The sequence below is a fragment of the Rhamphochromis longiceps genome, linkage group LG11, assembly GCF_057381845.1.
Source record: "Rhamphochromis longiceps isolate RC_006_pf linkage group LG11, R_longiceps_female_GT1.1, whole genome shotgun sequence".
NCBI classification, from domain to species: Eukaryota; Metazoa; Chordata; class Actinopteri; order Cichliformes; family Cichlidae; genus Rhamphochromis; species Rhamphochromis longiceps.
The window spans coordinates 15,271,382-15,297,986 of NC_140567.1; the positions used below are offsets into that span (position 1 = coordinate 15,271,382).

General features: G+C 40.8%; 1 protein-coding gene across 2 annotated transcripts; it reads left to right on the plus strand.

The window, feature by feature from the left end:
- Positions 1-9,387: 9,387 nt before the first annotated feature.
- On the plus strand, positions 9,388-26,293 carry has2 (hyaluronan synthase 2). 2 transcript variants are annotated; one of them, XM_085422461.1, is made up of 5 exons: positions 9,388-10,221; positions 19,255-19,881; positions 20,032-20,091; positions 22,104-22,205; positions 22,319-26,293. In XM_085422461.1, exons 2-5 carry the CDS (start codon positions 19,255-19,257, stop codon positions 23,246-23,248), a joined length of 1,719 nt encoding a protein of 572 aa, XP_085278587.1. In that variant the 5' UTR covers positions 9,388-10,221; the 3' UTR covers positions 23,249-26,293. The 2 variants fall into 2 exon arrangements, with proteins under 2 accessions (XP_085278587.1, XP_085278588.1); XM_085422462.1 differs by lacking the exon at positions 20,032-20,091 and having other exon boundaries at positions 9,425-10,221.
- Positions 26,294-26,605: the final 312 nt, after the last annotated feature.

Consider the following 26,605-nt stretch of genomic DNA (forward strand, 5'->3'; position numbering starts at 1 on the left):
AATCACAGCCTAACATACAGCACTCCAGAGAGATGTAAGGAAATCATAGACAGAAGGTTGCAACAAATTTAAGACCAAGGACAGATGGTACCAATTGGATATAAACTCCTCTGAGTAACACTCTTTATGTCAGGGAGGAGTGAGGACGGGAGCCTAACATGGTAGCCTATTCTATGACTGTGTGTGTGGATCCATATGAATGTATCCCGCCCAGCTCAATCCATTCTATGTGTGTGTGTGTGTGTGTGTGTGTGTGTGTGTGTGTGTGTGTGTGTGTGTGTGTGTGTGTGTGTGTGTGTGTGTGTGTGTGTGTGTGTGCGCTCTCTGTCTCTGACATAATCCCACCAGCCACAAGGCTCTATGTTGACATCCAATCAGCGCCTGTTTTTGGTGGTTTTCTGATTAAGCTGTCTAGAAAGTGTGCTTCCCTAAAACCACACCTTGACACTGCCGATTTGAGACTGTGATTAAACTACATTAAACTCTGATTTATGCCATCCACGCATTCAGTTACTCTCAGTAAGAGCTTTCAGCTTTTTTAAAACCCATCCCTCAAACTTTTTTAATGCCAGTTGCCATTGATTCTTGCGCACACACTCTGATGTATGACTTGTGCAATAAATTCTGTGATGTAATTTGTTACAATCCTGCCACGAGCCCAATGTTAAACTGTGTGCAAGCAACAAAGAAATCAAATGTTTTGCATAAATTTGACGTAGAAAAAATGGCTGTTTACTTTGCAAAAAGATTATTTTGGCATTTTACAGGAAACATTTGAGAAAATGTCACGGGTTGCTCTGAGGATCCACTCGCAGGACTCCGGAGTGTGTTGTAACAGAGACAGTTTATTCACAAAAATCTTCACCAAGTGTATTTACAGGCAGTGCGAGGACAGTGCTATATACAAGATGTGCGAGGACGGGTTCCAGGGCTCCAGGGAAAACAAGGGGATCACACACACGCTCACGCCAACCTCTCTCCTCTAGTGACCAGCCACCTCTTACACGCTCCACACGGGGAAACACGGGGACGGGTCCGGGGAATCTAGAACAGAGAGACAAATGTTACTTTCTGAGGCGGAAGTGTGGGAAACTAGGGCTCGACGTGTACTGACAGGAGTCTTCACAACAATCCAGCGTTGAACAGCTGATCTCCTCCTTCTGATATACCAGCTGGTCTGATGAGGCCCAGGTGTGCATGATCCGGGAGGGCGTGGGCCAAGGCCGTGAACCCGCCATGAGTTCCGCCCCGGCAAAACATGGGAGGGGGAGAGAGATTGCTGATCAGTGCCTTGCCGACCCCGCAGGTCGTGACAGAAAACTGGCAACCTCTGAAATGGTTGTAATGGTGTAGAGGAACTTTATAGATTAAGAGCCAGTGGAATCACAGAGGTGACGTTGTTAGCTTAAAAAAAAAAAGGGTTTAAACACATTGCAAAAAACAGCAGATTTCTTTATATTATTACTTGATTGGTTGGTTGCGTCGGTACTGATGAGAGATATTATTTGCCTTTAGATTAAAGAACTGGACTTGAAAGAGGTGACTGTCAGATAACTTAAAAAGCACACACATCCTCACATGAGATTGAGGAAACGAAGGAGAAGACAGCTTGCTACAATGTTTTCATCACCATAAGACACCTGCTGCCTTTAATCTGACAATTGAAGGTAAAGTTATATCAGTAGAAGCAGTAGAACACTTCTTTTTCAGATGAAAGCAACTTTACCCATGTGTCATGAAGAAAAGGACTTTCCACAGTATGAGAAAGAAAAGCCATGGAAAACTCCAAATATCAATTGAACTGGATTCATAACATTTTTTTTCAACTTTTATCAAAGTGGCAACTTGAATGTTCATGTTTGACTAATACAGTATTCCTGTGAGTTCACCTATAAAAAATGCAGACATTTTTGTTGAGCAGACTTGATTTCAAACCCAGCAGCTTTCAAATGAGTAGCAAATGCATAACCTACTACATTATTAAAGCATCTAGCACTGGACAAATAAAGTTTACTTACGTTGCTACAGCTGTATTTAAGGAACCCTGATTAACGGCAAGGGTAGCATGGTGGCAGAGTGATTATCACTGTTAGCAGTTAGCACCTTTGCCTCACTCCAAGGTTTGACTCCACCATTTGGCTGGGACCTTTCTGTGTAGAATTTACAGTTAACTCCCCAGTCCTCTTTTCCACTAGTACTGACTCTGCTAGTTTTTGCTCATTTTCTATTACAGTTTCACCTCATATGCAACACAAATACAACAACGGAGGATGCTGAAGCAATAGCATACCTGCTGCTTGGTTTTGTCAGACCCAGGGACCACGGTGTTATGTTTTGTGCAGCTATTTCCCTTGTTGCCATGTTTTGTGAAGGAATTTCCTTTGACTGGGGGCCAGTTTGATGGAGGCAAGTAGTCACATTTTTGGACAGACTCAGCTCACTCTGAATCCCAGCTGAGCCGGTATAAAAAGTACCTGGTATCAGGTACTACCACCTAATGGAAAACCCTAAAATCCAAGCCAAGCTGAGTTGAGCAGGTACTGGTGGATAAGAGGTATTTGGGTATTCCAGTTTGTTTGGTGATTCTGAATTGCCCATAGGTGTGAATGTGAGTGGAAATGGTTGTTGTCCTCTCTGTGTTAGCCCGGCAACAGACTGGTAACCTGTCCAGAGGCTACATAAGTGTTGGTCATCTTTCACTTCTTACACACTTTGTCACAGTCTTTTACAGAATTATTTGTGACAGGCTTTTGTGTTAGTGTTCAACTTAATTCATCCTTTGAACTAAAGATTTAAGTAAAGAGTCAAAAACATTTTCAAGTAATAGTTGTCAGTTCACAAGTGGTGCATGTACTGTTGGCTTGTAACAACACTGAAATCGAAATGATTTTTCACAGTTAAGTGAAAATACATCATATGGGATTTATTTTTTGTTCATGTTGCAGTCATAATTAACCCTTTCGTGCATGAATTATGACAACCTCAATCCAGATTTTTTTTCTTAAGTATTTTTATTTATCTTTAGTAATGAAAAAAGATTTCTGAACTTCAATTTGTTAAACATGTACTTTTCAAAGAGCTTTTTACATGTCCAAGTGGTAAAAGTCTATCATTTATACACACACTGACACCCCAATGAAGGCATCGGGAGCAACTCAGGGTTCAGTACCTTGCCCAAGGACACTTTGGCATGCAGACTTTAGCATCCATGGATCAAACCACCGATCATCCAATCAATAGATGACTTGCAATACCTCCTGAGGCAAAGCCGCCCAACATGAAAAATTGAAGTATCAACAAACATTATGACCCATCAATCAACAAATTTGTATTTCAAAGGCCAAAAGGATGTGGATTCTGCAAGGTGTGTGTATCCATACAGTTCAGCATCACTCATTCCATCCTGCGTTATTGCAGTCTATTGCAGACAAATATGAGAATTGTATCAGTAAAATCTATGCTGCATCCATGTGGGAGATTTGTGTTCAGACTCAGGTTGCCATCCAGGACATGCCAAAAATACAAGTGACAGTTTGGCATGTTTTGTGAAACATGGGCCTACATCATATATACACATATACGCCCCAGAATAATTACTCAGTACACCGTATTCCCCATGGACTTCTGCTGTTTCTTGTGCATCAAGTCTTACAGTAGTAGACATAAAACACATACTAGGCATGTATGAAGTGCATATGGATATTCTTTTAATATTATTGGAAATAAAAATGATACGCAGCAGTGATAATTATTGTTACGTACTGGCACAGGCAGCATGTTATTATTTGCTTCAGATACGCCTTGCTGTCCTGAATGAGATGTTCAGTAACATAAAGAAAAAGAGGGAAAAAATAGAGAAAAAAGTCAGATAAGTGGCTATAAAACTGTCAGTGCTTTGATTTATTTTTCTGAGCACCTGATGATTTGTTTCAGAAAAGCTGTGCGACCCAACTGCCTTGCTGAGGCTATGTTATATGTTCTGTGCTGTGATAACTCGACAGCCACTTCCAGGAGTCTGTAAGTCATTACGTAGCTCCTTGTTTAAATAAATACTCGAGTAAATGAGCTTGCACAAAAGTGGGATTTTTTGTTTTGTTTTGTTTTTTAAAAAAGCAATTTAGCCCTAAAACATATATGTCCCCTGTGACAATGATGTTGCTCACTGACTTGGTAAAATCAGGAATAGATCCACATGAGCTAGGAAACTGTGTGTTTTTATTCCACCATACATAAACAATACAGGTCTGCTAGGGAGGGTTGGGGGCGGGGGGTCTTACCACAGGCCTCATTTGTGTTCATCACACTGGCTTGTGCATGCTCACAGAATGGGAGGTTTACAAAAAAAGACTGCAGAAAAGGTTTCAGTCTCAGTGTCAAAATATAAAATAATTATTATCTAAATGTTTCACATTTATTATATTTTGTCATTATTTATAGTTTGATGTGTTTCCTGTGAAGACCCCACTTTCATGTTGTTGTTGTTGTTGCTGTTGTTTAGTAGTTAAAAGTGAACAACCGTGACGTCCAATCACAGAACAGATCAGGTTTAAGAGTTTCTCAAACCGACTGGAACTGGGGAAGACTTGTTTCTCGTAACATTCACCTCAGTACAGGAACAATTGCTGTGGTGCGGCACTTGATATTTCTTTGTGGGATGAAATTGTCTTGTTGTGGTGGTGATGCATATTGTATGTAACAAAAAAGATCTTAGTCACAGTAAGAATTCATACGTGAAAAAGACACTTTCGACAGAAATTAATGAACTAAAGCGACCCTGTTTGCGTACTTCCTTATGTTCCAGTGGGATTTTAAGAAGGAGATATTTGTTACCCATAAAAGAACTTTTATTCCAACATCTTATCTGGAATGTGTGTAAACTTGTGGTTATGACTTGAGAATGGCAACATACAGGCCTTTTGTTTCCTAACTTTTAACTTTTCCAGGTAATAGCCACCGTGACGGTGGGGGATGCTGACTGACTCACGGCCATATGAGTAACATGAGTCGTGATTTTTGTTGGATAATCCCTTTAGGATTGAGAGGAGCTACTGTACAGCTCACAGCCCTGGCTCTGAGTTCTGTATCGCACAGCACTGCCTGCTGGAACTCTCTGCAGGAGGGGGAGATACAGGAGAGGTGGAGGAAGATCTCAGCCTGGGCGTTTACCGTCTTATGTAGTCTGGAAGATGTGTGGATGGTGGGGTGGGTGCAGTTTTCTCTGTGGTGGGGTTGGGTGGACTGTCCAGGGCTCTGTGGAGCCGGGGGGCGCTACTGCACTGGGCCCCGGTCTGATGGGCCTGGGCCCCCCTTCCCTGGCGGGTCGCGGAGGGTGGGAGTGCCTACTGGGGTCAGCGGGGGAGCTGGCCCCAGGGAGGGGTTACCTGCCCCTCCCTTCCTTCCCTCCCCATCTCCAGCTGCCTCCCTCTTCCCGCTCCTCCACAACCACCCACACATGCAGGGCCTTGGAGTGGGGGTATGTCACCAGGGTGCAGAGGAGGCTCCCCCCCCCCCCCCCCCCCCCCGTCCCCTTCTGGCTGCCTCTGCCTCAATTTTATCCCACAACTTAGACATTCACATTATTCACACTCTCATTACACATACATATAGGATCTTGGGGGTGGGCACAATCACGGAGTCCAAATCACCATCAGGGTGTATACCTCACCCCTGACGTCGTTGCCCACCTCTCAATTTTAAATACACTTAGTCATTGAGGGCTAGCAGGAGGGACTATGCGCTTACCTGCTGCTCCTTGGCAGGTAGCTCCATGCCCTCCTGGGTTTTAATTGCACCTTAGAACACATATGCATCAACACTACAATGAGCGGGTGGAGGGAGGTTTGGAGTCTTCTCCCACCCCCATTCTCTGCGGCCTGCTGGAGCGGGAGGGCTAGTAGGAGGAGTTGGCCGTCCGACTGCGGTCTGGGGTGTGGGGCCTCCCTGCTGCTGCGGAGTCGGGGTGGTCTGCCTCTCCCCACCGCAGGGAAAAGGGTAACACCACCTGGGTCTGGGTGCAATTCCCCCCTCCAGGGGCAAGGGTACCTAGACCCGGTTTGTAGAGTACGCTTGGGGAGTGTGATTGTGTGTACAGCGTCTCTTTATGTCTGTCTCCACGTTGGTTGAGTGTGGAGTGAGTGCATATGAGAGCATGAGGGTGGGAATGGATGTTTGTGTCTGTGTGTGCCTGTATGTCTGTGTCTATATGTCAGGTTGGGTATCAGACGCCACCTCTCTGGGGACACCTCAGGCCCTCCAAGGTTTGGAGGCCTATCTCCACCCACCACCACTTCCCCTGCCGGTGGCGGACTCCCTCAGGTGTCGGTGTGTTGGTGGTTCTTTGTGTCTGGGGGTGGGCGTCCGGGTACACACCGGCTCACTCCTTGGCGGCCGCTTGTCGGGGCCTGGGGCCTGGGGCTCGCTCGGGCCCCTTTGGAGGTGGGGTGCCCCCGGCCTCTCGGCCTGGGGCTCGGTCACTCAGGCACAGCTGGGGGCCGGCGGAGCTCACGGGCGTGTCACTGCAACTCCCCCTGACTTCTGCTCCACGGCTGCTGGGCGAGCCCTCATCTGGGACTCTCCTCAGCTCTTACTGGAACAGTGGCGCGGCTGCCCCTCTGTTGGTCTTCCATGGTCTCTTGTGTTCTGGGGGCCTCTGGATGTCTGGAGTTTTGATCTCCTCCATACCCGCTTCACACCCTGGAGGACGGGGCTGTGGCCCCCCCACACTCCCTAGCAGATCATTACATGGAGAAACCTTTGGAATGCAAGCATGCTGATCCACACAGGTATGCACACATGGGTATTCACAGACGCGGACTAAAGCTTTCTTGGCTGCTGCCTCAAAGCACACTGTGCGCTGTCTATCTTGCGTGCTGCACAATATCGTTTATTATTTAGTAAATATTGATATCTATGACTAGCTAGTTTATTGTGATGGTGCTTTGTTTTCTCTATTATTATGTTACTCTTTGTTGTTTGCTGTCTCCTCTGTTTGTTTTTTTTTGTTTGTTTGTTTTTTTTTTTCTCCATACAGGTGACCCAGGAGTTCTTTTTTTTTTTTCTCTCTCTTCCCCCCCCTTCTCACCGTCTCTTCTCCCCTTTGGTTTTCTTTCTTTCTCCCCCCCTCTTTCTCTCATTCATTCCCCCTGTCCTATTTATTAAAAAAAAAAAAAAAAAAAAAAAAAAAAATGACAAAGGATGAACTGAAGCTCTGCCATCACGTAATGTCGCATACTGCTGTTTCTGATGTCATTTAAAAAAAAAAAAAAAAAAAATATACACATATACGCCCCAGAATAATTACTCAGTACACCGTATTCCCCATGGACTTCTGCTGTTTCTTGTACATCAAGTCTTACAGTAGTAGACATAAAACACATACTAGGCATGTATGAAGTGCATATGGATATTCTTTTAATATTATTGGAAATAAAAATGATACGCAGCAGTGATAATTATTGTTACGTACTGGCACAGGCAGCATGTTATTATTTGCTTCAGATACGCCTTGCTGTCCTGAATGAGATGTTCAGTAACATAAAGAAAAAGAGGGAAAAAATAGAGAAAAAAGTCAGATAAGTGGCTATAAAACTGTCAGTGCTTTGATTTATTTTTCTGAGCACCTGATGATTTGTTTCAGAAAAGCTGTGCGACCCAACTGCCTTGCTGAGGCTATGTTATATGTTCTGTGCTGTGATAACTCGACAGCCACTTCCAGGAGTCTGTAAGTCATTACGTAGCTCCTTGTTTAAATAAATACTCGAGTAAATGAGCTTGCACAAAAGTGGGATTTTTTGTTTTGTTTTGTTTTTTAAAAAAGCAATTTAGCCCTAAAACATATATGTCCCCTGTGACAATGATGTTGCTCACTGACTTGGTAAAATCAGGAATAGATCCACATGAGCTAGGAAACTGTGTGTTTTTATTCCACCATACATAAACAATACAGGTCTGCTAGGGAGGGTTGGGGGCGGGGGGTCTTACCACAGGCCTCATTTGTGTTCATCACACTGGCTTGTGCATGCTCACAGAATGGGAGGTTTACAAAAAAAGACTGCAGAAAAGGTTTCAGTCTCAGTGTCAAAATATAAAATAATTATTATCTAAATGTTTCACATTTATTATATTTTGTCATTATTTATAGTTTGATGTGTTTCCTGTGAAGACCCCACTTTCATGTTGTTGTTGTTGTTGCTGTTGTTTAGTAGTTAAAAGTGAACAACCGTGACGTCCAATCACAGAACAGATCAGGTTTAAGAGTTTCTCAAACCGACTGGAACTGGGGAAGACTTGTTTCTCGTAACATTCACCTCAGTACAGAAACAATTGCTGTGGTGCAGCACTTGATATTTCTTTGTGGGATGAAATTGTCTTGTTGTGGTGGTGATGCATATTGTATGTAACAAAAAAGATCTTAGTCACAGTAAGAATTCATACGTGAAAAAGACACTTTCGACAGAAATTAATGAACTAAAGCGACCCTGTTTGCGTACTTCCTTATGTTCCAGTGGGATTTTAAGAAGGAGATATTTGTTACCCATAAAAGAACTTTTATTCCAACATCTTATCTGGAATGTGTGTAAACTTGTGGTTATGACTTGAGAATGGCAACATACAGGCCTTTTGTTTCCTAACTTTTAACTTTTCCAGGTAATAGCCACCGTGACGGTGGGGGATGCTGACTGACTCACGGCCATATGAGTAACATGAGTCGTGATTTTCGTTGGATAATCCCTTTAGGATTGAGAGGAGCTACTGTACAGCTCACAGCCCTGGCTCTGAGTTCTGTATCGCACAGCACTGCCTGCTGGTGAAATGTATGAACTGCATCTGACGATGACATGAACGGTCTGAAATTCTGTAACATCACCAAGTGTGGCTCACACGTGCTTATGTGCATGTCTTGTACCAGGGGTGTCATTTCCAGGAGGGTTAGGGGGGTTATGACCCTCCCAATAATCAGACCCAACCAATACACCCCCCCCCCCATAAAATTATGAATTAACTTGCATAAATAGGCTGTTGATTTTCTTTACTCATTTCAGGTATTACCAGCAAAATAGTTGCATGTTTAATCATCTGGGAATTTACCCAGATTTATTTATTTATCTAGACAGGGATCTTGACCTTTGATCTTTTAGTAATTTTTATACTATGTAACCTCAAGTTGTAATATAAAATGAATGGAGAGGGGGTTCCAGTCAATGTTAGCCTCTCTCTCTCTCTCTCTCTCTCTCTCTCTCTCTCTGGAGTTTGAATGACTTTGGATGAGAGACTCCCCACCCACCCATTCTCTGAAGTTTGAATGAGTTTGGATGAGAGACTCGCCGCCCCCCCTCCCCCACCCCTTTTTTTCTCTTCCCCCATCACTTCTCCGTCGCTCCTCCTTACACACACCCCCAAACCTTCCCTCCTATTAAATCAACACGCCAATCTGTTGCCCGGTAAAAGGGGTTTGGGAGCCGCAGGAGCCATAAAGGAGGGTCCACACACACAGACATACTCGCACACATGCACACACCCGTCTGGAAGGAATTAGACAGCTGAAACAGCGGCAGAGAGACTTCTGTGCGCTCTGTGTAACCTGGATGCTCGGAGGAAACTCTAGAAAAACTTACCTTAACGCCCCTTAAGACAGGAAGAATACAAAAAAAGCTCTGGCTCATATTTTATTGTTTGCTGAAACTTTTTTGTTTTTTTTAAAAAACTTTTGAATGTGACTGAAGCTGCCAAAGTTGATGCTTTATCTTAATTTTTTTTTCGTTTTATTAAGAATGAATGAAACAGGCGTTGATGGAGAAGAATATTTATCATATTTTTATAGTCTATGTTTTATTTATACTTTTTTATATGAATGATGCCAAAGCTGACTGATATGATGTTTGGTTTTGGACACCAGAGATGCAAGTGACTTGGAAAGGCTGCAGACAAACCGTTAGAAGTTAGAGAAGACAAGCAATCCCGGTTGTCTTTTTGAAGCATCCAAACTGAGCACACATACAAAGGACTGGCACGACTTTTTTTTATTATTCTTTTTCCCCCTTTAAAAAACAAACAAACAAACAAACAAAAATAGGCTTATGAGGACCATTTTAAGCGGATTCATGAGAGTCGTCGCTGCTCAAGCTCTGTGTCTACTTTTTTCCTCTGTGGATCGGGACCAGAGTCCCAGAAGTTAGACGCATCCTTTCTCAGGAGGAATCAGAGGACAACAGCTGCTTCAAGGTAGGTGGCCGGTGATCATTTTACCAAATATTTTACCACAAGCCACTAAATCATTCATAAAGTGGTTTAGAACATAATTACGCGCAATCAGTTTTCGTGTGCGCGTGTGTGTGAACGTGATGATGCGCCAACTCTCTAGCAAAGTGCATGCATAGAGCTTTTTTTTTTTCACGAGTTTGTTCAGCGTGTTTGCTCCACAAAGTGAGTGATGCTAAAAGTTGGGAGCCACAGCAAGAAGTGCTGAAACTCAGTTTGTGTTTCATTTCATGCTATAACACTACAAAATACAGGTGTAAAAGGTTTAATATACTAAGCTTTTATCTTTTGATCAGTCAAATTAATGACTAGTCTTTGTTGTAAGAGTGATGCTAGCCTGAATATAACTACACTGTGACGTTATCGGTCACACGTCATTCGTTGAGATTTTTAAGCCAATGAGAAGACTGAATGGGGACTGTTTCAGCGTGGCTTGTGGTAGGGGCGCGTAATTTGACGCCCAGTGTGGAGGACTAACATTTGCATGCGTGTGAATAGCTTCTTGACCAGCCTTCAGCTTTTGGACAAGTTAGCCTTTGTTGATATCTGTGTTCTGTAAAAAGTGGTAGCAGGCACATGCCTTGCTGAAAAGTTTTGCAGTTTATTCATAACCTCCTAACTTTGAACTTAAACAAAACCAGAAAAGCTCATGTGAGATATCACGTGGTCCATGCACCTAAGTTCTGAGCATTGTTGTCCCCTTGCACACCCATCACACGCGCACATATACACAAATGCTAATGAACATCTGTCACACTCTCCTTGACATAGTCTCTTTCTCCATCCACCTACTGAGTGTGCACAGACCGCTGTTGGGTCCCACTGTGTTGCCCACACACCATGTGTGAGTAAGTGGACAAATATTACAGCTATTTATCCAAAATGTAGAACTTTTCAACCCACAAGCAGAATCTCCTTGCTGACTTGGATTATCTATTTATTTTATTGATTTTACTTTGCATTGTGCTGCTCTCACAATGCACCCTAACTCTGTGGTGATATCCTGCATATTTACTTGTAAGAAGAGATGATCAAGTGTGTCCAGTGTGAAAAAATACTTCCAGGATGACTTGTGGATTAAACTTTTTGCGCAGTACTTTATTAGCAGGGAAACTGTAAACTTCAAATAAATGCTCACTGCTCATTTGCTGTAGATTTGGAGCATATGTGGACCTTGTGCCCATGTCAGCATGTATTCAACCTAATACCCATGTGGTGTTCCTAATCTCAGTCCTCCAGGGAATTTCTTTGCTGAGTGCAGGACTCAGTTCCCAATGAGAAAGACAATACGACTTTAGTGCTATTAAATGAAATACTCTGTGAATGTCACAGTTGTCCACTATAATGACAAAGAAGTTTTTAAAACCTTTTTGATGTCTGAGTTGCATCAGTGCTCCAGCATGCACTCCCACACAGCACAAAGAGCATTTTACTATTTAAGAGAAGAAGACTTTCCATGGCTGGCCTCCATTAAGGCACACAACAAGTCTCACGTGCCATTACTTCTCCCAGCAAGGGTCTTTTAGTGTAAAGAGCCATGGGGCTGGCAGGGTACAACTGTTGATCTTAGAGGCGCAGCCCCTCCCGAGCCGTACCACTTAGCTCATCTACTCTGTGTTAATACCAGTTTTTTTCCAGGTTCCTTCAGTATACTAACAGTAAAGCAGCACTGCAGCCAGCCAGTAAAAGTGAAAATTTGGATGTCAGTTAGATTCTCACTACCTCACGCTGAGTCACACAGAGTAGGTTTGATGCCAAATCTAATTCATATATCCAGCAGTTAGAGTGTACCATAAAGTAACAAAGGCCCCTTACAAAGCAAACCGGGCAGGAGCAGCTCACAAAGTGGCTCTTGTTAATGTTATTTATATTTTCTGTATATCTTCTGGAAAGATGAGAGTGACAAACTGACAAAACGTTTCATGGAAATCTTAGTGTGATTCTTTCTTCCTTTTTTCCCCTTAATAATTATAAAGTTCTTTTTAATTATCTTCTACTTGAGTGTGATTATGAGCCTCTGTTATCTTTTAGCCACACTGGGCTGTGGTTTTAAAGAGTGCTATTAATAGAATTTTCCATCCCATGGAGGTGAAGACATTTATTTAAGGGAACTGCTGGATCGTTGGATGATACAGAGAAACAGGTTGTGTTTGTAAAAGAAGAGCTTTCAATGATTTTTTGCATTTTTTTTCACACAAAGAAATAGCTTAAGAAGGAGGAATTCCATACTCAACCTCATCTCACTTTGGTCTCTTGGAGTCTGCCACAGTGATGTAAGTCCCGTGCCTCAGCTGGCAGTGAATGCATCCAAGTACAGCACCACGCCTTCAATGTCCTGGCCCCACCCCATTTTCAGTGTGTGCCACCCATTCATCTCTGAGCAGCTTCATCCCAACTTCACCTCCTCCCCTTTTCTTCCTACTACATGGATGAATCAAGGTGGAAAAAAGACATGCCTAAATACCAAACGGCATAGTCTGGCTTTGAAACAGAGAACACATTTACCTCAGTGTTGTATTAAATCATGTATATAACAACATCTGTTGGTGTAACAGTGTAATGAGATGCTAATTGCGTGATGAAGAAACAGTTGCAGTCTAGAAGATGCTTTAACCTTTTGCTGCTTTTCAGTTATGGTCCCATCACACCTGATTCTGCCCCCAGAAAGAGCGAAAAGGAGCCTTGTCACTAAATTAACATAGTAAATAGACATGGAGCAGCAGCCCAGCCTTGAATGTGTCAAGTACGTCTAGCCAAAGACTGCAGCCAATTCTCAAGTCTCTCCCCGCCGCTTCCACTCTTTTGCCTCATCAGCTTCTCGGGAAGATGTGACCCTTTGCTGCATGCTGCTATGTCTGTCATGAGAGCCAGCTCCACGTTTAATGTTTAATTTTACAATCCCCCGTGGCCTTTTCTAACCCTGCAAAGTTCTTAAACACACACTGACAACCTAGTGTATATATAAAATCATTATCTGTGATGCATATCTCTCCATTTGTACATGCGTGTTTTTTTTTATTCTTGGAAATTGTCAAAGCACATGAGATTTCAAAGGTGTGTATTACCTCAGCAGGTCTGGTTTTTTATACTAAACTGATATAAAATGTACTATTATTTTTTCAATGGATCCAGAGACTCCTCACAAAAACCCCAAATACCATTAATCTGTCTTTATTAGCTCATACTTATCTGGGCTTCATTGAACATTGTCATGAAAAATACCATGAAAACTGTTCAAATCCTTAACTGTGATTCAGGTCTAAATTATACCAGCCACAAGTGTCAGCTTGGGCCCCCAGCATATAATGTTTGATTTGTTATAAGTACTTATCCAGCCAGAGCTGCTGATTTGTGAATGTTACACTTCCAGCAGTGACTGCTGAGATGTAAAGATGTGAGCTTTATGTTATCTCAGCTCCACACAGACCAGCAGGCTGTCTTTCTTTGGCTCCACTTCACTGTTATACTCTGGGCAGCACACACAGTAATTACATACACACTTGTGCAAACTCACACAGATATGTAGTTTTAGTGTATGAAGACACACACACACACACATACACACACAGAGTCTATCAGAGTCTTGCGTTTCTATCAGAGGTCTTGAGCTGGAACCCTGCTGAAAGAGCTTCAACTGCTCTCATGTGAGTTAAGTCAAGGCATCTCTTTCTGCAGACAGCCTGCATACACACTCATATTCTTACACACACACACATATGCCTCATGCTGTGTATATACACACACAAACACGCACACATATGCCATACATTGTGACATTAGTGATAGATTTGCACATAGGTACATATGGCATTCACATTAAGCAGCCTGTTCTTCATATCTAAAAGCTCTCCCTGATGTAACACGCATGCAATTTATTATAACATGTGGTGATTTTAAGATATTCATTATATTTGAAAACCAAAATGTGTCCCATATTTTATTGCGCACAAGTAGCACTCATATTTTAATTGGTGATTGAGATTTATTGTCGGTTCTTTGTGGCCAAAAGAATGAACAGAATGAAAATATGCAGTATTGTGCAGAAGTCTTGAGCCACTCCCTTGTTTCTATGATATGCAAAGGAAATGTGAAATTGGAGCAGTGATTTATTGAAACATGCAAAAGTGTGAATGGAAATACAGTATGTACAGTATGTAAAGCAAAAACAAAGTTTGTACAACTCGAAAGTCAGTATTTGGTACGACCACCTTCAACACAGCCTGAACTCTCTTAGACAAGCTTTCTTGTAATTTCTTTAAGTAGTCTTCAGGAATATTTCTCCAGGCTTCTTATAGGACATTTAAAGCTCTTCTTTGGATGTTGGCTTCCTTTTGTTCCATTCTCTGTCAGGATGATCCCACACTGCTTGAATAATGTTGCGGTCCAGGCTCTGGGGAGGTCAATCCATGACTGATTCCATTGTGTGGTTTTCTATCTAGATATTCTTTTACTGCATTGTTTGTTTGAGATTGTTGTCAGGCTAAAAAATGAAGCCAATCAGACACGTTCCAGATGGTACTGCATGGTAGATCAAAATCTGATTGTACTTTTCTGTGTTCACATTTTCATCAATTTTGACAAGATCCCAAACACCACTGCCTTAAATGCAGTCCCAAACCATAACAGAGCCTCCCCCGTGTTTTGGGTGTTGTGCATCTGTACTACTTCCTCCATACATATCAATGCATAATTTAAACCAAAAATGACTGGAATTATCACTCCATGAGTGTAATCTGGCATACATCAGCCTTTTCTTCCGTTTTACCTTCCTTAAGAATGACTTCTTGACAGCCAACCCTTCCACTGAGGCTTCAGATTTGTCTCTCAGGTCCTGTGTCAGGAATTTGTTGTAGGTAGTTTTCTAGCTCTGCCAATTCTTCTTTTGCCCTTCATTCAGTTTCCTCAAATGTTTTAAGGGCACACTGCACACCAGGCAGTCAATAGCTCATCATCATCTTGTTCCTGTAAAAATTTTATTATGTAATACTATTATCACTGTCAACCTGTGTTGTGTTTGCAGGTTTCATAGATTCCGCTAAACAAATCAGAAGAAAAGCATTCACACTGGTCAATAAACACTCTCTCTTGTTAGGTGCCTTTTTGATCGATTCAGAGGTCAGTGTTTATTGTTTTAATGTACAGGTCTAAATACTTGGCTAAAAATGAGTGAAAAAGCAGCCAATGTCCAAACAGAAGCATTACAAGACCTTAAGAAGCCCTGAAGAACTGTTGCTCAAGACCACTTTAAAAAGTATGAGATGTTAAAGAAATTACAAGAAGGTCTGGATCATTGAAAGAAAGAATTTAGAGGTGGCTCAAGACTTTTGCGCAATATTGTAAACATGTCAAACCAATTAAATGCAATGTTTTTTTCTTGGCATTGCAAGTAACTTGACTCTATGTGTAGCAATGTACCTTCTGTATTCGGTGAACTCCTATCATCCCTCTGAGCACCAGCAGATCAACAAATTCACTTATTTACAAAGTCTGTGCAATGTTTGCACATGGTGTTTCCTTGACTTTTCCTGCAGGGAAACTTTGATGTTCACATTTGATTTACTCAGTGGCTCCACCTGAAAAAATTATTGGATGGATTTCCATCAGAATGTGTGCATGTAGTGAGCACGTTTTGAACAAAATAAACCATAGTATAGTGATCCCTGAATTTTAGTCTAATATTGTCATGAGGTCAGGATTTTGATTTAGCATACTGTAGCATATTAATATGCTGTTTCATTCAGAAGCAGAGGAAGATGCAGGCACAGTCTCTCATTCCTGTTACAGCTAAATAGTTCAGCGCCTTGCTCATTTGTACTGTAAGACAAGACACTCATTGATTTTCCTAAATCATATTTTCAAAATAACAAACTCACAAACACAATGAGATTTCCCTGTCACTACTTTTTTGTTTGTTTGTTTTTTTTTTTACTGTTGCTGTAATCCCAAACAAATCCACGTGTCTCAGTTTAAAAGAACAGCCAGATGCACTTTTTCCAAGGACCCAGTTTTTTTGGGTCAACTTAATCTATCCATTAATTTATGTAGTCATCGCTTCATTTATCTACTAACTCACCATGTACATCCATGCAAGACTCAACATTACTGCAATGTTATCTCTGAGAGAGAGCCCGTGGGAGTTTCACTCAAGAGACTGTTAATAACGTCAGAGTGAGACTGCTCAAGCTTCCAGCCCAAGGTCACCACAGGGCTGGCCACGCATACACACATGTACAGCAAAAAGGACATAATGGCGATGTTCTAACCCTCAAGTGCCAAGATGTAACAACAAACAGAAAGCTGGAGTGATATCATCTTCATGTGTTAATGACACCCTCCGCTTGCATAGATAAATGCTCTGGACAAACACATGAAGATACGCGTGCTCACCAACCAACGTGACATCATTTACATCATCCATATGTGGATGACATCTCCACTGTTACAGATACTGCTGTGATTAAAAAGGCTTTATCTCAATAAGAACGGGCCAGAGTTTGGCCTCACTTTAAGTCTGCAGTTAATCTGTCTGCAGTCTGAGCTAACTGTCAACCCGACCTCTGCGCTGCACTACACACCCAAAATGGTGTATAAGATCCTGCAAAGACCAGATCATTGTAGCCAGCAGCAATGGTTGCATTACTGTGGACTTGACGTTTTCCCACATCACATTTACATGCCATGAGCCTAGCCTGTCGATGATGGATTTAATATCCTACTTTTGATTTTTACTTTCATTCCAAACATTAAATCAGAGCAAACAGATTGTATCATTAAAGTGCAGATCATTAACAGAAAGTCAAGGAGGAGCAAACACTGACGACGGTTCCTGTCCTTGTTATCTTCAGTGGTTCAATCAAGTTCATTTTGTTTTCTCCCAAAGCCCAGTTGATAAAATGTAGAGGTGTACATTTGTCAGTCATGATGTACTTTTAAGCTGACAATGAAGTGCCCCAAAACGTTGTGTTTTGTTGCTGCACTCATGCTTACTCCTAATCAGTGGTTGAGTTCAAACAAAGATAAGACATGGATACAGGGCTTATAAAGCATTATAGACATTCTCACACAAGCTGAAAGAGGCCAAAATTTAAATTTGTTCAATTACACAAACACACACATGCAGTGGTACAATAAGCTTTTATATGTGCATTTTGGTGTATATCTGTGCATGTCAGGGGTCTTGTAAAAGATGGCCTGACGTTAAAACCTTTGCCACATGCCAGAGGAGGTCCGCTACACTGATTGTGGCTTTCTCGTCCAACAGTCAAATGAACAAAGCATTATGTCTGAGCCAAAGTGTGTGTTTGTGTGTATTCTTCTCCATGAACACAACCTCTCTCTCCCTGCTTCTGCTACTCCCTCACTGTCTTTTACTTTCATTTTCCTAATGTCTCTCAAGATGCATCTGCTTTTCAGCTAGTTTAACCAATTTTCTTAACCAACTTTCTTCACTTTCTCTCTTAAAGATTCTCCATGCTATCTTCGCTTTCTCTGTGTATATATTTTTTTCTTTCTCTCCTTTAGTCGTCCCCTCCCTTCATCTGTCATGTGTTTAGGCGTGGTCCCAAGAACTCTCTCCAGTTCACAAACATCACTCGGCCTTGTATACGCTTCTTTTGATCATTTTATTGTTGTTCTGACTTGTTTCCCTTGACTTGATTAAATGTACATGTACAAAATGCGTGATATCGCAAAATATTTTTGGTCACTCAATGAACAAAATGGCGCTAAATGCGTCTAAATCCTAGATGAAAAGTTTATCCCACAAGAGGGAGCCCTACTGAAGGTCAGCATACTTTGACCTTCATAATGTCAAAGGTCTTTTCTCTCTTTCTCTCTGTTTAACAGAAGTCATTTCCCTGCAATGCTCTCTACACAAAGATTCAGAGAGAGAGAAGCACGCGTGCAGCAATAGAAGTCTCTTGTCTTCTTCTTCCCATAAAGATATAAACAGATGACATCACAGGGTGGTCCGCTCTCTGCGTTGAGTCAAAATGAGCCACGCTGAGTGGGTCTCCGTTGGTCTGCCAAACAGATGGCGGTAGCAACATAATGAGGGTTGGAAACAAACTTCAGGAGTTTGTGCAAGAGGATGCAGACGCAAAAGCATCCTCTTGCACAAATGCCTCTCTTAAAAATATTGAATATTCATGTTCTAGGTCAGAGTTTGTCATACTTGGTCTTTGACCTTTGCAATGTGTCCCCAAAATACTGTGGAAACCAATAATTTTCATTATAGGCTACCCCACCACCACGACCAACATTTAGCATGTGCTTAGACCTTGATGGTTGGCAGAGGCAGCCAACTTGTTGGTTAATTAGGTCAAGAAATCTTGTAACGTGTGGCCACCCACACTAAAAGAGAGTTGGAACAATCGGCTACTCACAACTGTCTGGCATTTAGGGGGATTTGGGGAAGGGGAGGAGGTAGGGAGAGGGATGGGGCATAAAAAAGGAGAAAGCTTACAGCAGTCTGTACCTGGTTTTGTTGTGTCAAAACATAAAAGCTTTAGTAAAAAGTACAGTGAAAATGGTTCCAACACTCTTGTTTAAGTGATTGTATTCACTTTAACCTCCTACGACCTGCCGTCCACATATGTGGACATCACATTTTCGGTTATTTAGACCAAAATACTCAATTTTGCTCTACAACGGCCTGATATCCACTTACGAGAACATTATACTGCTACTGTTCTATCAAAATTTTAAACAAATATCCTCATATGTGGCTCTCATTTTTCTTACAAGCAAAAATTAGGTAAAAAAAATCTGGTAATTCTTTGTTTTTACATTCATCAGGACCTAATCATCCCAAAAATCAAAGAGAAATTAAAAATGCATGCCATGGAAGAGTTCGGGTCTTAGGAGGTTAAGAAGGTCATTTACTTGGACCAATTGAGTATAAAAGGTTACAAATGTTTCACTGTGAGTTGCTGTCAATCATAGTAACATTTTCTGCACCACTGTTACTACATGTAACCCTTTTGTTTTTGTCCACAGATGAAGTGTAAAAGAGGCCTCACTTACCTGAGGATATTTGGGACCACCATGTTCGGCGTGTCTCTCCTGGTGGGCATCTCGACAGCCTATATCATGGGCTACCAATTTTTCACTACAGCTCAAAATCACCTATCTTTTGGGCTGTATGGTGCCATTTTGGTTGTTCACCTTATTATCCAGACCCTCTTTGCACTCCTAGAACACCGTAACATGCGGCGCTCCTTAGAAACACCAATTAAACTGAACAAGTCCTTGGCATTGTGCATCGCTGCATATCAGGAGGATGAAAACTACCTAAGAAAATGCCTTGTGTCAGTGAAGAGGCTGACATATCCTGGTATCAAAGTTATCATGGTGATCGATGGAAATTCAGACGACGACTTGTACATGATGGAGATTTTTAAGGAGGTCATGGGATCGGACAGATCAGCCACGTACGTGTGGAGGAGTAATTATCACAGCAGAGGACCCGAGGAGACAGATGAGAGCTACGCTGAGAGCCTTCAGCAGGTGTCCAGGGTTGTGCTGAACAGCAAATGTGTGTGCATCATGCAGAAGTGGGGAGGGAAGAGAGAGGTCATGTATACAGCCTTCAAAGCACTGGGAAGGAGCGTGGATTATGTGCAGGTAAGTAGTTAAATCGCTTAAAATCAGTTAATGCAGGTAATGTGGAAGAACAATAGCCCCTTAAATAAAAAAATAATGAAATAAATTAGAAGATTAAAAATACTGTACAACAGGTGTAATATTACTTTGTGCCTGTGTGTGTCTTTGTAGATTTGCACGCATGCACACACAGAGCTGACATCTGAAGGACATAGTGAAGAAAGAGAAAATGTAAGCTACTGTGGGAGATGCAAACTAGGCAAACATAAGCTGATGATAGAGTGAAAGGGAATAGAACGAGAGATGGCTGGAAAGAGAGGAGGGGAGGCTATGCCAAGCCAAATATGGGGTCCACAAAGAGTCTTTTGTTTTGCTTTTTAGCATGTGCACCGTGTTGTGAAGTGTGGCGTGAAGGAGGGCAGCAGTAGCTGATGTCTAAGTGTAATAACAGATCTTTTTCGCAGGGCGTTACGTCATCTACAAATCTGTATCAAAGAAAGGTTAGAAAGGTTAGCATGTGTTTGTCTCCTGTTCAGAAAAATTAAAAACAATCAAAGGTTATATTTGAGTAACACAGACCTAAGGACTAAAAGCCTGATAGCTTTAGGAAAACTAAATTCAATAGTGTGTTTGGCTAGCGACAGTATGTTGGTGTGGCTTAAAAAATAAACAGTGGCTAAAGACATTAACTGCTTGGTAAAGCAATATCCTGCAGGCACTGACTGTTAAACGTGTCATGGGCTCTTGTGGAGCTGTATAGTACTGTCATATTCAGGAGCATAAAAGTAATTAAAAATAAATGGAACCTTTCTCAGTTCAAAATACAAAGAGGTTTTGATCCTCCAGACTTACTTTGTCTTGTATTAGCAGTAGCTAACAATGGCAAATGTTAGCTATCATATCATACTTAATGAGAGCTTGTATTACTGTCATATGATATGTAACCACATTGTGGTGTCATATAATTCAGCCACAATAACAACCTTTCAAACTGTGTTTACCTAAAGAATAAAAATTACTTGAAGGGTGGTGAGGTCACATGGGTTGAACCAACGCTGATGACTTCACACCTTTTCCTGAATCTGCTTGTTAATGCTAAACAGTGCATGAAAGCTACTTTCCAATGAAAGTGTTTTTCTTTCCATGACTAAATGATTGCGTTTAAAGTACACAGAATATTTTGTGCGGGCATGCTCTGTCAAGACTTTCTCTGTTTTGTTACCAGACGCTCAGTCTATGGCTTTAATGACGTTTCAGCATTTTTAGTTAGTTTTGCAATTCCACAGATCTGTTGTTATTACGTTTGAAAAGCAGATACCTCAGGCTAATTCAAAAACTCTTGTGTCTTCAGACTTAAGCACAAGTAACAGTTCTTTGTCCAAAATGCCAAGTATCATTATGTCATTTTCTTCTGTGATGTTCAGTTGTTAGTGCTACAAAAAGCATTGTGATCAAAGAGTAAGGCTCAACTGATGCTTAATTTATGTAACAGCATCAAAATGATTCAAACGGGTCTGTATAACAAAGAAGGGGACTTTGAGAATATGAACTCAGAGCTATAATGCTGTCTAACACCTGCAGCTGGCTTCAGCCTGCCAAAAATCATTTACTTCACAAAAGGTTCAATAGACCTTACTGCTGCACTGCCAGCAGTCATGCCAATACTTTTCAACCTTAGAAACAGAAGGGACAATGTTTCATGCCTTTTCACTTTCATCAGGCTCTGCCTGTAACAGATGTAATTTGTTAAAAAGGACTGGGCTCTAGGTTTGTTTTCATCACCTGATTTTGTTGGTCAGGAAAATTACCATTTATAGCAGAAAATAGGGAGAGCAGAAGAACAACATTAGAGCTATAGTGGGTGGTGAACAGAGTTGAAAGCAGCCCCTCTGGTCTTGGCTGGCGGAGATTATAAAGTGGCCATATTGAGCATTTATGTGTTTTGTTGGATGCATGATATCTTTTTTTTTGTGTGTCATTATGTAAATTTTTTTTTTGATTTCACAAAACTTTCTTTTGTATATCGAAATTTTGTTCCGATTGTCCAAGCAAATTATATTTCAGCAAGAAAGGGTTTTTTCCCTCTCTTTGGGGAGTTTAGGTCAATTTGACATCTGTTATGTTTTGCAGAATTAAGCTGAACAAAGAAGACATCTGGAACTATGTTGAAGAAAATCTAAATAAATGTATCCTGTGTTGCTAAAACACAGTTAATTTCTTGATTAACTTGTGTTTTTATGTAGGTGTGTGACTCTGACACCATGCTGGACCCAGCATCATCAGTGGAGATGGTTAAGGTTTTGGAGGAAGACCCTATGGTGGGAGGAGTTGGAGGAGATGTACAGGTAGTTTTCTTAAAAGTTCTGTGAAATCTGAATCTTCTACATCAAACATACAAATTAGGATGTTGTGCTTTAAACTTCATACTTTTTGTCTCTGCTTGTCAACCTACCTGTAGATCCTAAATAAATATGAGTCGTGGATCTCCTTCCTGAGCAGTGTTCGGTACTGGATGGCTTTCAACATTGAGCGGGCTTGCCAGTCCTACTTCGGCTGCGTTCAATGCATTAGCGGGCCTTTAGGAATGTACCGGAACTCTCTCCTGCATGAGTTTCTTGAGGACTGGTACAATCAGACCTTCATGGGATCCCACTGCAGTTTTGGGGATGACCGTCATCTCACGAACAGAGTTCTCAGCCTCGGGTATGCAACAAAATACACTGCACGGTCAAAGTGCCTTACAGAGACACCAATTACATATCTGCGGTGGCTCAATCAACAGACACGATGGAGCAAGTCATATTTCAGAGAATGGCTGTACAACTCCATGTGGTTCCACAAACACCATCTCTGGATGACTTATGAGGCTGTGATCACTGGCTTCTTCCCATTTTTCCTCATCGCCACAGCGATCCAACTCTTTTACCAAGGAAGGCTCTGGAATATTCTTTTGTTTCTACTCATTGTGCAAGCAGTGGCGCTGATTAAGTCATCATTTGCCAGCTGCCTCAGAGGTAACATTGTCATGGTGTTCATGTCATTTTATTCTGTACTGTATATGTCAAGCCTGTTGCCAGCGAAAATGTTTGCAATAGCAACAATCAACAAGTCTGGATGGGGGACTTCTGGGAGGAAAACAATCGTGGTGAACTTTATCGGTCTGATTCCAATATCAGTATGGTTCACTATCCTTTTCATTGGAATTTTATACACAGTAGTACAACAGACTAGAAAACCCTTCCCCGACTCAGAAAAGATTGTTTTGATAATAGGGGCAGTGGTCTATGCAAGTTACTGGGTTATACTGTTGACATTATATACAGTGCTCATAAATAAATGTGGGAAAAGGAAGAAGGAAACACACTATGATATGGTGCTGGATGTGTGACTTACAGACTACAATCATGATTTCCCAATGAAACCGGGGGTTTCTCTCACACATCATCTTGTTGTTATACAAATGTATTTTAGCTGTAGAGCAGCTCTGGAGGCAAAGTGAGGTCAACTAAAATGGACAAAGAAATAGAAATATTTTCTAGACTAAATGCCAGTGGCTGTGACCATAGCATCCAGGATCCTTGTACATCCTCAAGCTAGCCATTTGACATACTCAAATAAGGTTTAGCTGAAGATCAATTGGTTTAGGCTGATTAGCTAATTTGGATAACTCAGAATGGCAAGATTGTGTTTATTGCATTTGGCAGCAAGAGCGCTAGGCTTTATAATTTTAGCTACCTCTTACCCTTGTCATTTTCACTGGGCTTCATCTAATATTAGCAACTAAGCCAATAAAACTGGATTCTTAGATGGGATTTAACTTGTCCAGTAAGAATATTTTCCCTCCAGAGCACTCTCTCCAGTAAATGTGTTTTTTTCTCACTTAAACTAAAGAACAAGTTTTGTGTTGCCTCCGTCAAATGAAAGCCTAAAGACTGCCCGATTGTCTCCAGTCTCAAATGACTGAACAACATTGACAAAAATCTACATTAATAGTGATAAAAGGTATTGGTAGAGGCTATCACCAGGGCTATATAATTAGTGTAATTGTACCACATACACAGTGTCTAGTCTGTGTAGATCTCATAAATAGATAGGGGTGATCTATTTTACCACTTCAAAACTTACAAATCCACCTAAAGTTATTTCACTCAAGTTTTTTTTTTTATTGCCACATGTTCAAGTTAAGTGTACCTTTTCAGTGTTTTAATCTGTTTTGGAAAGAGCTACAGTATCAATTTATGAAGCCAGAAGGAGTGTAGAAAGGGCTTTGAAATGGAAAGCGGCTTTCTTTCTTTCAATGCTCTCATGTCATATGGGAAAGATGCAAACTTCCTTGTGCTCTTCACCTGTTACGGTTTAAGGGAGCAAATATAACATCTGGAATTGCCGAAAGAATCAGATAGCCAGACTACTTTGATTCTTATGTCAGCAACAAGAAAGCACTTGGTTGGAAAAAGGTTGGGTTGGAATATAACCAATGGACTGGCTGTTTAATGTATGCTCAATGTGAAAACATATCATCACCTAATGTTGTGGTATATTTATTATTATTCCCATGTGACATGACTGCAGTATTTTTAGTTTACAAAGTGAAACTGATCACTGACCAGCAGAATTTATATCTGTCTGATCAGGCGACCAGGTGATGACCACAAGAGAGAGATGACGTATCATTGCTGCTGTGACTGTTTTACTTTTACAGAAACAGTGACTTTTGTTTTTTCGTCTTTTAACAAGGTTTATTTTAGATGTATGTTGCAAAAGTGGCTAAAACACTATTATTGTTGTCTTTCTACCAGTATGAATTTTAACCACCAAGCAAACAAGATGGACAAGTTCCAGCCCAAAGATTTTGTGACATAAGGATAAAGTGGTTACATCTCTAAGCTGCCTTGCATTCTGTTCACTAGCAAGGGAAAAAGTAGATGTGAGATTATGTTAGTGTCTACTGGGAATAGTACTACCTGATCATAGGAATGTGAATAAGGGCAGTTGATAGTAGGAAGCAATATTTTGGAATAAGTCCAGTGTTTGCTATAGACCAGAAGCAGACATGAATTTACAGTCATGTGAAAATGTAAGTATGTCAGATTAATATTGTTGTTATTATTATTTGACAAGCAACCACTTGATCTTCTTTGAAAAGGTGGTAAAGTTCAAGAACACTACAAAGGAAAGTTACTTTTTCAACAGGAATGTCAATGTTTAATATCTTTTTAAGGAAAAAGCATTTCCTTTCACATTCACTTGCCACTCTTATACCACTCTTACGTGAAAAAAAAAATCCTCAACGTTTTGTCAGAATTACAAAGATATTAAATGTTTGCTTGTTCAAATACATTAAAAAAGGCAACAGTTTTCATGGGATGTACTTACTTTTTTTGACCATAATTCATATGCACTTTTACGTCTCTCTCATCATTCTGCGTGATGCTTGACATAATGAAGATTAAATACCTCAGTGGTTCTCTTTGCATTGCATCAAGGTGTCAGAGTGCTCTCCAAAGACTGATGCATTCTGATGGTTTCACGTAATTTATGATCTGTTTGTGATATGATGGGCTCCTTTTTATACACAGTACCTTATTGAGGCGAAGCTGGATTTTTTATGCCGTGTCAGCCCTTTGCTGTAGCCGTGTACTTATTTTACTATGTATTTCAATGCATTTTTATATATAGACATTTCCATTCTATTTTTGCTTAGCTACCAAAGATTCTTTATTTTCATTCATTTTTGTAAGAAAAAAAATGAAAAAATGTATTTGTGTGCTTTCAACTGTTCTGACAATGACTTGTATATCTGACCAAATAATGTGAAATTTTGAGCTGGGGGGAGGTTCTGCAATAGCAACAATTTAAAAAAAAATGCAATCTGTAGGGATAAGTTATTGATTTCGAGAAAAGTGGTGAACCTTTGTTTTTTTTTACTTTGTACTTAGATAGAATGCAAAATATTTATTGAAGGCTGTTCTGTGGTTTGTAGGATTTTGTACTTAGATGTTTTCTGGTATCCATCCAACTCTGATTGCTCCATATGTCCACACAGGAAAAGCAAATACATCCTGACAAATTTCTGGTTAACACAGATCATATGCAAACCTAACTGATTTGAAGTATTTAAAGAATATAAAGCAATGCCTTCTCTACAATAAGCAATAAAGCCAAGCAGTCTGAGAACTTTCATCCAAAATCATTTCAAAACCATTTGCACAAATTTTTTATTTTAAGGTTATGACGTGCCTTACAGAATGATGACAAATGAAATATCAAGTGGCATTTTTACACAATTTTAAAGTTCGCATTTTTTTTCCAATGTGTATTGAATGAGACTGACAGTTAACCTACAAAAATGTTTTCATGTCAAACTAGTCATGGGCAGTGTTATCGTAAAGCACTTTTGTGTCGTGCCAAATAAAAAAAACTATTCTTTTCATTTGCTGTCAAGAGTTTTTATTAATTAATTATTATAAGCCAAGGAGTTGCTTGTTAAAAATCAGAGCATAGTCCTCGTTTCCTCAAAATGTTGTTCTCTTATGATACAATTGTCATTGTCAGTATTATCAGGCTGTCCTAAAAACTCCCTGAAAATCCTTCAGTTGATCCAGGATTAGATTTAAAATCTTTAACCTCACTTACAAAGAATTTAATAAGGAGGGCCCATCTGCTCTTAAACACCTAATAGTAGCATATCACCCTAATAGAGCACTTTGCTCTCAGAATACTGTCTTACTTGTAGTTCCCTCTC

Bases quoted from the DNA above. Each gene is read 5' to 3' on its own strand.
- has2 (XM_085422461.1), top strand. From the start codon at position 19,255: ATGAAGTGTAAAAGAGGCCTCACTTACCTGAGGATATTTGGGACCACC. The intron at 19,882-20,031 runs GTAAGTAGTTAA...GTGTCTTTGTAG, and splicing joins GGAGCGTGGATTATGTGCAG to ATTTGCACGCATGCACACAC. The intron at 20,092-22,103 runs GTAAGCTACTGT...GTTTTTATGTAG, and splicing joins ATAGTGAAGAAAGAGAAAAT to GTGTGTGACTCTGACACCAT.